Source organism: Balaenoptera ricei, chromosome 15 (assembly GCF_028023285.1).
Source record: "Balaenoptera ricei isolate mBalRic1 chromosome 15, mBalRic1.hap2, whole genome shotgun sequence".
Lineage (NCBI taxonomy): Eukaryota > Metazoa > Chordata > Mammalia > Artiodactyla > Balaenopteridae > Balaenoptera > Balaenoptera ricei.
This window is the reverse complement of record NC_082653.1, coordinates 64,835,353-64,848,725: the sequence shown is the minus strand read 5'-3', so window position 1 is coordinate 64,848,725 and position 13,373 is coordinate 64,835,353. Positions and strand designations below refer to the sequence as shown.

Genomic DNA, 13,373 nt, shown 5'->3' with positions numbered 1-13,373 from the left:
CTCTGCAAATGGGCTCAGTGCAGTCCAGGCCAACCAAGGGTGCCCTGGAGGTTTTGTCCAGGGTGGCTTAATGCTGCTTAGAAGTTACTGCTCTGAGCGTTTCTCTAAGATGTCTCTCCCCAGCAGCCTAGAAACTGATTTCAAGACATCTCTTATCACCCAGGACATCCTCTGTCTGCTCGGCAGAGAGAGAAAGTCCCTTAGGGTATGTCAACATATGGGACCAGAGAAAAACACTGGGACAAGTTTCTAGAAAACCCTGGGCCAAAAGGGCTCTTGATTTTGCAAATAGTTAGACCTGAAACCAAAGAGATTCAGGTCTGAGATACCTTGAAAACAAAGACTGAAGCTCTGGAATTTCACTCCTGGGAGAAGGAGGCCAGAATCATGGATGCCCTCCTACCCTAGTCACTGGAGTAGCGACTACAACACTGGGAGGGGAGGAGGTGGGGGTCCATTGGGCTTCCCACTGTTCATGGTGCTGAACCAGGTGCTGTAATCTCCCCCTATTCCTGAGGCTTGGTCAACCTCTCCTAAGAATCTGAGAAAGAGGCAATATTGAGAGTGAAAAGAGAGACCAGAGAAGAGACACATGGTTGTAGCTGCTGAAAGAGAGATGGGGGGCGGGGCGGGGAGAGAGAGAGACAGAGACAGAGAGAGAGAGAGAGAGAGAGAGAGAGAGAGAGAGAGAGGCAGGGAGGGAGGGAGGGAGGGAGAGAGAGAGAGAGAGACTGACTTCTATTTGGACAACTGTTTTATAACAACCTCAGATACCAGGCAGATACGTTCTCCCCTGCTCTCTGCTTCCTAGGGAAAGCTGTTGGGGAGCACGTGTCTTCCTGTTACAAATTCATGGCACAGCCTTCAGATTTCTTCTAAACTGGTCCCCTGGAGGTGGTCTGGGAGAAGGGCAGGACAGAAAGGCTGGGATGAAGGAGGTGGGATCTAACAGGGATGCTGGAGTGTAAAGTGCCTGTGTGCGCTGGGAAGTGGGGGATGGTTGGGACAGAGAGAACCAGCATTGGGATGGGCACCTGGATTAAACAGCCAAAGCCCCAAACAGTCTCTTCTCAGTGGGTGAGTGGACAAAATTAGGCTCTATCCACACCCCAGCTGCCCTTCTTATGATGTTAAATGACATGCCTGTGAACCTGCATTTTAAGCTTGAATTGTCTACAAGCCCACAGAGGCACATATTCTCCATCCAGCAGTGGGGGAAAGTACCCAATTATCGATTGCCCTGTGTCCTTTTATAATGATACAGAAATTCCCTGCAAGATAATGGATGAGAAGGTTATCAGAATTGATAGAAAAGGTAATTTTCGCTGAAATAGGATTAAAAGCTGATTACTTAACATGTGTGCAGAATAGCAAAACCAGGCCCAGTGATGACAAGCCCATCATCCCTCAGGATTGAAGTGGGCAGTCAGCCTTACTCAGAGCTTGGCCCTGCCCCAGATGTCGGTGAGGGATGTGGAAACCATCAAATGAGTTGCATTGTCTTGTCTGGCCTAGAAACGCACAATCTGAGTGGTCCAGAGATGGGGCACAGCCAGGAATGGTGGGCCATTCATGGGAGGTGTTGCAGGCTCAACAGAAACAGAACCAGCTCTGGAATTTTCTGAAGTTGGAAATTAGGGTGAAAGTGAACTGGAGGTCAGGGAGCTAATCTAGAATCTCTCAGTCCAGGTCTGATAAGAAGGCTGCTGGCATGTCAGGGGCAACACTTCAGCACTGAGTCCCTATGCATTTCCAGATGGGGCTGGGGCTGTTTCAGAATACCCTGCAATCTTACACAATAGGACTTCTGAAATGGACTGAATGTGTCCCCCCAAAATTCAGTTTGAAATCCTAACCCCCAATGTGACAGTGTGAGGAGGTGGGGCCTTTGGGAGGTGATTAAGTCATGAGGGTGGGGTCCTCATGAATGGGATTAGTGCCCTTTTAAAGGGGACCCTCACCCCTTCTGTCATGTGAGGACACAGCAAGGACTGTCAGTAGTCAGCCTGCTGCCCAGAAGAGGGATCTCACCTGACCATGCTGGCACCCTGATCAAGGACTTCCAGCCTCCAAAACTATAAGTGCATCCATTTTATTGTATTTTGTTTTAGCACCCTGAACTAAGACAGTTTCCCATCCTGAGGTCTGAAAAGTGGTGACAGACTTCCCAGAGCTTTTCAAATACTTCCAAAAGCCGACAGGAAATGCCGAGTCCCAAGCATTTGGACACAGTGACTGTCAATGCAGGGGGCTAGGGCAAACCCAACAGAAGCCCTGGCTTTGGGATCACTGGAATTTCTGGTGTGACTGATGAGGCCAAAACTACTGTCTGTCAGGGAATGATAGAACACTATTCAAAATTAGAAACGGAATTCGTGGTGTTGAAAAGTTATTACAGGATTGGTAAATGTGGAGGATCTGTCAAAAGTTGATGTGGGTGTTTCCTGAAAAAGCCAGCATATACAGTTGTGCAGGTTACACACTGCACAATTCTAGGGGGCACCATTGTTATTGTAGGTATGAGAGCTTTGTATTTATATAAATAAAAGTTTTCTGAAAAATGGCAATAAAGTGTCTTGTTCTAACAAAATCAGTATATCGTGATGGTTTTACGACCAATGGGAGCCAAGTGTCTTGAGGAAGAACTGCCTTTTTTACTTTACATCTTTAAAGATGTTGTATAGATTGCTGGTGGCAGCATTGTGCATCTACTCCATACAGCCTCCATGTAGACTGGAGGAGACCAGGGGCCCTGCTGTGACAGCAAGGTCCCTGGTAGCCAATACAGTTCCCCATCTTCCTCTGGATGTTTGGAGGACAACGTATTGAACCCTGCGTGGCTTTGCCAAAAATTCAGCAAAAATTCAGCATCCACTTTGCTCCAAAGGCTAGAGCCAGCCCCTACCTTTCTTAGGGATTTTTTCCTGGATACTCACCTCTGCAGGAAGCAGGGTGTAGGAGTAGAATTGCTTCATTTTGGTCACCAGATCATCTGTGGAGAACGTCACATACTCAACAAACTTCCGGTTTAGCAGGAACCAATCTGAGCCGCCATCCACGGCAATGCCCTCTGGGATCCGCCGGTCCCCCAGGCGCCACATGTGGGCATCACACTCCAGAAAGAGCCGGTCCAGGCCCTGTTTCCGGATGAACCTGGGCAAGACAAAGCAGTGCTTAGCCCTGAAAGAGCGCCACCTAGAGTCCAAATGAAATGGCACAGTCTCGGCAATAAAGGCATTTATTGAGTACTTACTGTGTGCTAGGTACTGAGCTAGGGGGTCTGTGTGTAGTTTTTCACTTGATCTTCACAAGCGAGGCTGGTGTCTATAACCCTATGAGGTAGGTACTATTATTATGCCCATTTTACAGATGAGGACACAGAAGCTTAGAGAGCTTAGGAGACTTGCCCACGCAGCACAATTAGATGGCAATGATCATCTGCTACATCTGCTTCCTCTTTAGAGAACTTTTGAAATCACCTTTTCATGCCATGGATGCCTTGGCAGTTTGGTGAATACAGCCTATGGACCCTCATCTCAGGATAATGCTTTTATTTTTTAAAATTTATTTTTTAAAATTAATTAATTAATTAGTAAATTAAGTATAGTTGATTTACAATATAGTGTTAGTTTCAGGTGTATAGTAAAGTGATTCATATATATATATATATATATATATACACACATACACACACATATATATATATATACACATATATATATTTCAGATTCTTTTCCTTTATAGGTTATTACAGGTTATTGAATATAGTTCCCTGTGCTATACAGTAAATCCTTGTTGTTCATCTATTTTATATATAGCAGTATGTATCTGTTAATCCCATACTCCCAATTTATCCCATTGCAGAATAATGCTTTTAAATGCATACAACAAAAATACACAGGGTTACAAAATACTTCCAAAAATACCAAAGTGATGATATAGTAATTCACATGATTCTTGATTCACACATTAAAATGAGTATTACAAAATATTTTTTAAAACACCACATTTATGATAATTACATGTGTTTCCTTTTTAACACAGTTCATAACAAGATCTTGTAGTAGGTCTAAAAACTACTGTAATTTTGAAGAAGAGGTGAGCATATATGACATTTAGAAGCGGATGCATCAATTATAATGTGATTTGAAAATACGTGATTCCTGGGACTTTCCTGGCGGTTCAGTGGTTAAGACTCCGCGCTTCCAATGCAGGGGGCATGCGTTCGATCCCTGGTTAGGGAACTAAGATCCAATATGTCACGTGGCATGGCCCAAAAAAAAAAAAAAAATGTGATTCCTAACAGTAACTGCTAATACTGTGGTGGTTTGTTACCCTACATTTAGCTAGATTTCAGTTAGAGTTCAGTGAAAATTAAGATCATTTTCTTCCTATTCAAAGTCACAGACCCCTGAATTCTATCCATGAACCTCAGATTAATAACTCCTGCTCTAGGACACACACACACACACACACACACACACACACACTCTCTCTCTCTCTCTCTCTCTCTCTCTCTCTCTCTTGGGATTCTGCAAGCCAGGCAGGGTGGAATTGGCATTTCCTAATTTGTAGATGCAGAAATCAAAGGTCAAAGAGCTGGTAAGGTGGGTGTGTTGGGAGGGTAGACAGAACGAGGGCCAAACTTTCTGGCCCAAACTCTCAGTTCATTTGCAGTTAGCATTAATTTCGCACCTACTATGTGCCAGGCATGTGCTGGCCTTGGTGGGAGGCAAGGAGAAGTGAGGATGGTCCCTGCTCCTCAGGAGCTGGTTATCTCGTTGGGAGTTTAGAGTCTACAGGTCTCCCCACCCAGGGATCTTGCTGCTTCTCCGGCTCATACAACATAAAATCAACCATTTTAAAGCATACAATTCAATGGCATTCGTTCATTCACAATGTTGTGCAATCGTCATCTCTAGTTTCAAAATATTTTGTCACCCCCATCCTCATCAGCAGTTACTTCCCATTCCCCCTTCCCTCCAGTCCCTGGCAATCCATCTATGGATTTACCTAATCTGGATATTTCTTATAAATAGAATCACACAAGTTGTAGTCTCTTCCACTTAGCTTCGTGTTTTCAGGGTTCCTCCACATTGTAGCAAATAATGGGGCTTCATTCCCTCGTTTCTGTCTGCCCAGCATCCATTCTCTGGGAACCACACCTTGATTTTATTCTGGACAGTTGCTCACCCTCAACTCTCAGTTCACTTGGTTTGCCTCACCCCCAGCACCAGGGGTGGGAACACGACTCAGCCTGGTCAATCAGAGTATTCCACCTGCTTGGCTGCCATAATTGCTTCATGGATGGGCAAGCAACTCAAGCTGAGTCTGAGACTAGGTTCTGGATTTTTGCTGGACATACTAGGAAGGAGGGCTTTTCTAGGGGATTTTTTTCTGGAAGAATGTAAGCTGAGGGCTGCTGACAGCCATCTTGTCACCATGAGTATAGAGGTTGTCTGATCATGAAGGTAACACAGAAGACAAAAAAAGAGAGATGGAGAATGGGAGGAAGGGAGGGAGGAAGTAAGGGAGGCGGAGAGACAGACAGACAAAGCTTTGATGACTTCGCTTGAGACCCTGGATCTTGCTGTACCTGACTCACCCCCCAGACTTGTCAGTAAAGTGCTTAAGGCATTTTAAGATGGGATTCTGTCACTTGTAATTGAAAAAGTCCTGACTAATACATTCCTGAATGATTTCACCTTTATCATTACCGTGATGAATGCAAATGTTCTTAGGCTCCAGATAGGGCAGGTAGCCATGGCTGTGGCACATTAATGCCACCTCTTCCACTAGAGCAGGCTGCATCCCCCATTGTGTGTCTAGAGGTCTTTGTGCTTCCATGGCAGACCTCATCTCTGTCTTCACATTAGAGTTACCTGTCTCCTCTGAGGTAGATGCTGTGCTCACTAGAACTGATCTTGGCTTCCTCCTTTCTGCCTACCTTACAGGTCCTGGAAGAGTGCAAGGCATCTGCTCAGGAAAGGTCTACGGTGATGACCAGACGTCAGGGCATAGAAGCTGGAGATAGTCCCACCCTGTTGGTCATGCTGAATTCTGCAAAGAATCTCTCCCATTGGGCCTCCCACAAATCCACCAAAGGGAACTTCCTGAAACCTCACTAATAAACCCACATCCCTAGCACTTTCTTCTGCATAAATAGAGGACCTGCTTCTTGACATTGGTCACTCACTGAGCACGATGGTGTAATATATTTAATTCTTAACCAAATTGATGCTAGTGTAATAAAAATGGTGACAACAATGATGCTGGTGGTGAACGGACTTAATTCTGCTAAAATGTGCTTTTCATCTACAGTGCAGTGTGGCTCTACCAGTAACCAGCTGGGTGAATTTGGAAAATGATGACCTTGACTCAGTTTCCCCCCATGGGAAACTGACAAAGTTGGGCTAGGTCTAGGTTATAAAATTAAATGTCTACAGGGGTCAGACAAATAATATAAGTTTGTGAGGGGGGCTGAGTATAAGATAGCAGGGTAGGTGGAGTTAGCAAAGACGTAGAGACTGCATTTTCTGAAAAGCACTCAAATCCCTTAAAAAAAGCATTTCTGGCTAAATAAGACATATCCCTAGGCTGAATCCAGCCCACAGACCGCCAGTCATAATAACGCTGGGTTACGTAATCTCTAGGGTACTTTCCAGCTGTGACATTGTCTAAGTCCCTCTGTTATACCCAGGAAGAGGTGTGGGGCAAGCATTAGACAGATGCATGAGAGCCCAGAGAAGGCTGATGACTTTTCTGAGGATACAAACAAGGGCAGAAGCCGACCAGAAGACCCACATGTCTAGCGTCCCTGGTCCTGTTCTTTCCCTAACACACCTTTCCTAGTGCAAAATCCAAGTTCGTTAGCAAAGCCATGTTCTCTCTGGGGAGCGACCTGGTGAAGGGTTTTCAATACACTCACCATAGCACTCACTGACACCAAACTTGGCTCTAAGTGACAACCTGAAAGAAGCCTCCGAGTCTGAGGAAATAAAATCCTACCTCGACTCTGGCTGGTGCCAATTATATGATAATGTCCAGTGGGCACACTTAACTGTGTTTAAAACTTTAAATTTTAGACACTCTGTATCAAAACTTACATGGTAATCAAGACCAACTGAGAATGAGAGAGAAGAAATACAGGTGGGACGACTTGCAAAAGTTTTCTTTCCGTGGACCAGCTTTTTAATTTCATGTTCCATTAGATGGGATAACAGCATCATCTTGCAATTTTAATGTGATGTCCCGGACCGCAATATCCAAATACAATATTTATGCAGTGATCTCCAAAATGAAACATTCACGGGGTTGGGAGATTGGCCGCTGTATTTACTGCCTTCAAAAACTGATAAGCTGCAAACACATGCTTTGGTTAATTATGAGTAAACAGAGACCACAGATTGCCTAGGTCTCAGAAAGGGGCTACCAGGAACTTAGGTCTGGACTGGGAGAAGGTGGCAGACTCCCAGAGTCTGGGTATCTAGCAGGTGAAAAGAATCAGCTGTTTCAACAGTGATTTGCTTTTTATTCTTCCCTGTGGATTTACTATAACTTGAAAAGGTAAAGGTTGGAAACCAAAGTAAGTTTGTGAACACCTGGGTGAGTCTTGTCAATGCTGGCTCACCAGGAAAAGGTGCACGGCTCTCTCACCTGAAGGATGGAGGGAAGATTTGCAGCAATCGGCCCAATTCACAGAAGGTGACCAATCATGCTGCCCTCCCTTCAGTTTTGTTTCCAGTTGACCTGGTTACCTGGTAAAACTGGGGTCAACAGGTGATACCATAGAAGAGCAGACATGAAGAGGATCTGGTACCAATGCTGTCTCTGTTTTCACTGAGAAGTGGGGCTGGCTTAACCTCTCTGAATGCCAGTTTCCTCACCTGTAGGATGAGCTCCGTGACACCTATCCCGACAAGTTCCCAAATCAGCTGCAAAATTGTGATGGGTGATGTTTACAAAGGTCCTTGCAAAGTAAGCACTCTTCACCCAAGCAATGGGCTGACCCAACCATCAGTCCTTTTTTTCATAGAGATAACATCCCTCCCCAATCCTCCTTTGGTGTTTTATTTTTCTCCATAGCACTTTTCACTTTCTAATATAATATACAAGGTATTTATTTAGTTTATTGCCTATTTCTACTACTGGATGTAAGCCCCAAGAGGGCAGAGATTTTTGTCTATTTCTGATCACCTAACTGTATCCTACTACAGTGCCTAACATACAGCTAGTGCCCAATAAATATTTGTTGAGTGAATGAATAAAGGGAACAATAACAGCCATGTCTGTCAGGCAATCAGGAAGTAGCTGCCATTAGTTAGCCAGGTATCAGATTTTTCTAACACACATTCGACAGACAAAGGAACTGAATCACAGGAAGGTTAAGTAATTTCTCCAAAGTCACGTAGCTAACAGGCCTAGACTTGAATCCAGGTCTGGAGGAATCCAATGCAAGTGCTTAACTACTCTGCCATTCTTCATCTCAATTCGCCAGGGTCCCTCCAAAAGGACCCAAATGAAGGATCTGAGAACTTCTATTTCCTTAAAAAGACAATGCCCAGAAGTGAGAGAACCAAGAGAAAATGGCTCATTGCTGGTTGGAAGAGGCTTTCAGCCAGACCTCACAAGGACTTCTGTCTTCAGAATAGGTTACTTAAGGGCAAACATGGTATCGTTTGCATTTGGTTTTACCTCCTGGGCTCTCAGGGATGGTTTGCCTCCCTGAGATTTTTCTCTACTGCCACAATACGGGACAAAGTCAGAGCTAAATATGCTTCTACTAGGATGTCACAAGGACCAAATCTACTCAGTTGAGCATCAAAGGAAATCAGATGGAGGATGGCAAGGGGTCCTGAATCTCCCCCATGGGAGAAGAGGTCAGTTAAGAAAGTATCTGTAGCCTTTGGAAATGGCCTCAGAAAGGGCAGACAATGAAGAAGTCTCTCAATTCAGTTAATTCCCTGGCTACAATCTCGGTATATTCATCAACTGTGGAATTATTCCAGAACTGTCTTGCCCTGTAATGAATTCTGAAAGGAAGAACACTGCCCCTCAGATTTTACAGCATGTTTGAGCAAGAAGGAATCTCAGCAATCAGCTAATATAACTCATTTTATAGATAAAAAACCCTGACACACTGAGACTCAGAAAGGATGTGTGACCTAAAGTCATCCGAAGTCACACAGCCTAGAAAAAATATTTCCTCTTCTTCTCTTTCTCTCTCCAGTGATCTCCCACTGAACCCAGATTACTCCTTTAGCCTAAGTACAACCTAAGCATTTTAGTTTAAAAATAAAGTCATGGAACAAAGCATGAAAACACAATGTATGAAATCAGCCAGCTATGTGAATGGTCTCACACAAACAGCCATGGCACACAGGGGCTCTGGAGCCAGAATATTTGGTACAAGTCCTGGATTTGCCACTAACCTTGGGCGACCTGAACATGGATGCCTCAGCTTCTTACACGGAAACTGGTGATCGTCATAATATCTGCCTCAGAGAGTTTAAGTGAGATTATATTATATATGGAGAGGGCTTAGCGTAGTGCTTGGCACTTAGTAAGTGCTTAATAAGTGTTCACCAAGATACTTAACTTTTTCCCTCATCAAGCCAGAAAATTAAAACTTCTCTCTCTCCTCTTCTCTATTCTGGGATTTGGTAGACAGGCATGTGTAGGGCACCTCCACAGCTAAGGAGAAACCCTTTATGCTCTGAGAAGCAATGCCTTTTCAGCACCAAGGACAGAAGCCCTCACAGTGCACCCATCTCCTGCAATTATTTTAGTGCAGCAATGCCCAGGGCTGTGGTGGTAGCGGGTGACAAGCAACATGGGCACCCTGATTCTGTCTGAGAACCACAAATACAAAACCCTCCCATCTTTCCAAGGCACAAGTCAGTGAGGATTCAGGTCACTGGGTTTCCTAGTTTGGCAGCTCCACAGGGGCTCTGCTGGCCATTTCCCACATGTCCAGTGTGGGTTATGCCCTTTCCCAAGCTGGGCTGGAGTCAGCTGTCAGGCCCCAACTCTGCAGTAGTTGGAAGAGAAAAGGGGCTTGGGGCATTTGCTCATTCAGCAACTCTCCAAGTCTCTGCTGAGAATATGGTTGTGAAGAAGACAGACATCATCCCTATCCTCTCTCTTCTAAGATGAAAGATAAAACCATAATATTTACCATTTATTGAGCACTTGCTACTTTCTAGGTCCTGTTCCTTGTACTTAATATATATTCTCTCATTTAATCTTCATCACAATCCTATGAGGATTCATTTTCCAAATGAAGGAACAAAGACACAGAGAGGTTAACTAATTTTCCCGAGGCTACACAGTTGGTTAGTGGCAAGGAAGGGATTCAAACCTTAGCAGTCAGGCTCTGGATTCCACACTCTTAGCCACAAGACTATAACACTACTCTAATAAATAGGTAAGTAGTCATAAATAGCTATAAAACACATGAATATGTAATTAGATGTTTGTGATAAGTGTTATACAGGAAAACTTAGAACGCAATGACAAAATAAAGAGACAGGGACTTAATTAGTGAAGACTATTGGGGAAGACTTTGCTGAGGAGGTGGCATTGACAAGAAGGATGAGAAGGAATCAGTCATCTGAAGAATTTTGGGGAAGAACTTTATAGGAGACAGAAATAGTGTGTGCAAGAGCCCAAATGAACGAAAAGAAGCTAACGTGGTGGGAGTGGAAGCTACAGGGAGAAGCTCAGCTTCACTACCTCACTCCAGAGGAGACCAGTCACAGGAGAGGCAGACTCTGACCTGATTGGTGGAAGGAATGTATCAGCCATAAGTACATGTGGCCTGGACATGGCAGGAGACTCCACAATGAACATACTTAGGGAAACGGTATAGCACAGTGGCTAGGAATATAGACTCTGGAGCCAGACTGCCTGGGTTCGAGTCTCTTTCCCCATTCCCAAGCTGTGTGTTGTTTAATCTCTCTAGCTCAGTGTCCCTATCTGGAAAATGGGTATGATAATGACTGCACTTACACCATGGGATTGTTGTGAAAATTGAAAGAATTAATATCTCTAAGGCATTTGGGACAGTCTCTGGCACACAGTAAACCCTATCATTACACATGCCCTGGGCGAAGAAAGCTGAGTTGGCTTTGACATTCAGGAATGGAAAAAAACCCAGCCTGAGAAGAAACGCAGAGTTAGGGGCCCAAATCCTGGAACTGAGAATCCCAGGCTTGGTGGCCCATGCTCTTCACAGCACTCAGGGCCCGAATCAGCTTGCACCTCTAAGAGTCTAAAGGTCCATTGAGGGCTAACTGATTTTTCCTATTTCACACATATTTAAAAACAATGTCTCCTGCCTTCTGTTCTGATTATAAAAGTAATGCAAAAAAAAAAAGAAAAAAAGTAATGCAGTTTCTCCATAGAAGGTATGGAACACAAAAAGAAAGCAAAGAAGGAAATAAAAAAAATCATGCTCTACGTCTCAGAGATGACACTGCACATATTTTCCTTCTAGCCTTTGGTCCAACTTTGACACGTATTGTTTTGAAAAAAGAAAAGATTGAAAGTTGACCTCAAAACTCATGTGGAGGCCCACAGAGCGTCTGTGTACACAGCTTTGTATGGGTGCCTGTGTGATGCTAAGCTTTATTTTGACATGGCTACCATAACTGGATTAAATAAAGTGAACATGCAAACAGGGATAAACTCACCGGTTGGGTTTAAGAAAAGCAAGAGGGAAATGCAATCTGCTTTCCCCATTGGAGATGAGATATTAGTTACCTCCTCCCATCAATCATGGTGCTACGAGACAGATGGGGAGAGAGCTCTTCTCCTGATAAGCAAGTTGGCACCAAAGGGCCTCCTGAAAGCAGATTTGCTTGGAGGAGGTTCCTGGCCAGGCTCTCGATGGATTTGCCAACTTTTGGTTAAACAATTGCCTATTTATACATCAAGGGAGGTTTGGGCCTGAAGATTAGTTCAATGTCAGAGAGAAGAAGCTGCTGAAGCTGCTTTAGCTGCCATTCTGGCACCCAGCGAGGGACTGCCGCCTCTAGCACGTGGGCCCCAGACCAGGGAACAGGAAGAAACTTGTTTATGCCACTCTTGACCTGAGGGCTGGGACCCCTCCTAGCTTCCTTCTGGTCTAGTCTTCTTACATTTGAAATGCTAGTTGTTCCTCTAAGAGTTGTAGAAAATGTTTCGAAAACGTTAATCACGTGTATATATACCATCATCAAGGCTTTTCCATCGTTGTCACCATCACCACTATCATCATCACCACCATCATCAACTTAAGGTGCATAACTAACTATTCCAAGAGCTTACTCACATATTCACTCATTTAATTCTTGCAGCAATTCTATGAGGTTGGTTTTATTATCATTATTCCCATTTTACAGATGAGGAAACTGAAGCACAAGTGATTGATGTAACTTACCCAAGGCCACACACCTAGTGAGTGCTCAGCATACGAACGCTGGCAGTCGGGGTCCAGAACCCAGATTCTTAACTGCTATGCTATAGGTTTTATGAAGTCTGTATGAGACTTTCCTTAATATTTCTTTTCTAAACCAACTTTAGATAGCTTCAACTGTTTTCTTTTAAACTGAGTCTTATTCTAAGCATCATGTCCATGAAATCATCGATTAGATGGGCTAATTATATAAATTTTAGTTGATATACATAAAATCAATACTAACTCTCCCATGATGCCCACTTATGAACACCCCCAAATAATCTCACATATCACTGGTGGATTGTGAACACACTTTTGGGATAAGGTGACTCTAGAAAGTAGGGGAAGGACTGATTTTCCTCCCTTGCTCCTTTAAAAATGATTCCGCTTAAAATCAGCAGAGTTTTGCTCTTTCATCCACACACCCCAAGAACTGAAAACAACAGGTCCTCTCAGATGCAGTCACTAATCGTGGGGTGATAAAAGTCAGACCTAACCAGGCTCCAATGCCAGCTGTGTGGAACCTTGAGCAAGTTAAAGCAACTTTGCAAGCCTCAGCTGTATTCTTTAACAGAGGATAGCACAACTTGAAAGCACCTGGCTTGGCACTTCCTGTCGTCAGTGAGGATACTCAGTCCTCCACAACCCCCACATCACTGTCCTGATCTTATAAAGAAGAGGACACGAAGGCATGGAGAGTCGAAGCCATTTGTCAAAGTCCCCTGGCTGTCATACGGCAGAGCTGGCATTTTGGCACAGGTGTCTGGACTCCTTTGCCCATGTTCTTACCACTACACCACACTCTGCCCCAGGGCTAAGCACTGGGGCCCTGGTGACCTTGAATTATTTGGAGAACTTAGACCAACCAAGGCCGGAAAATTCCCAGAGGAAACTCTATTCCGGCTGAGGGAAATGATTTTCCCTTTCCATCTCC

General features: G+C 44.2%; 1 protein-coding gene across 1 annotated transcript in view; it reads right to left on the bottom strand.

The window, feature by feature from the left end:
• The window catches only part of XYLT1 (xylosyltransferase 1), a 302,161-nt gene that overhangs the window by 30,485 nt on the left and 258,303 nt on the right, over positions 1-13,373 (bottom strand). Inside the window, exon 7 of the mRNA XM_059895867.1 lies at positions 2,937-3,153. Within this exon, the coding sequence (XP_059751850.1) occupies positions 2,937-3,153 (217 nt within the window). The remainder of the gene's footprint in view (positions 1-2,936; positions 3,154-13,373) is intronic.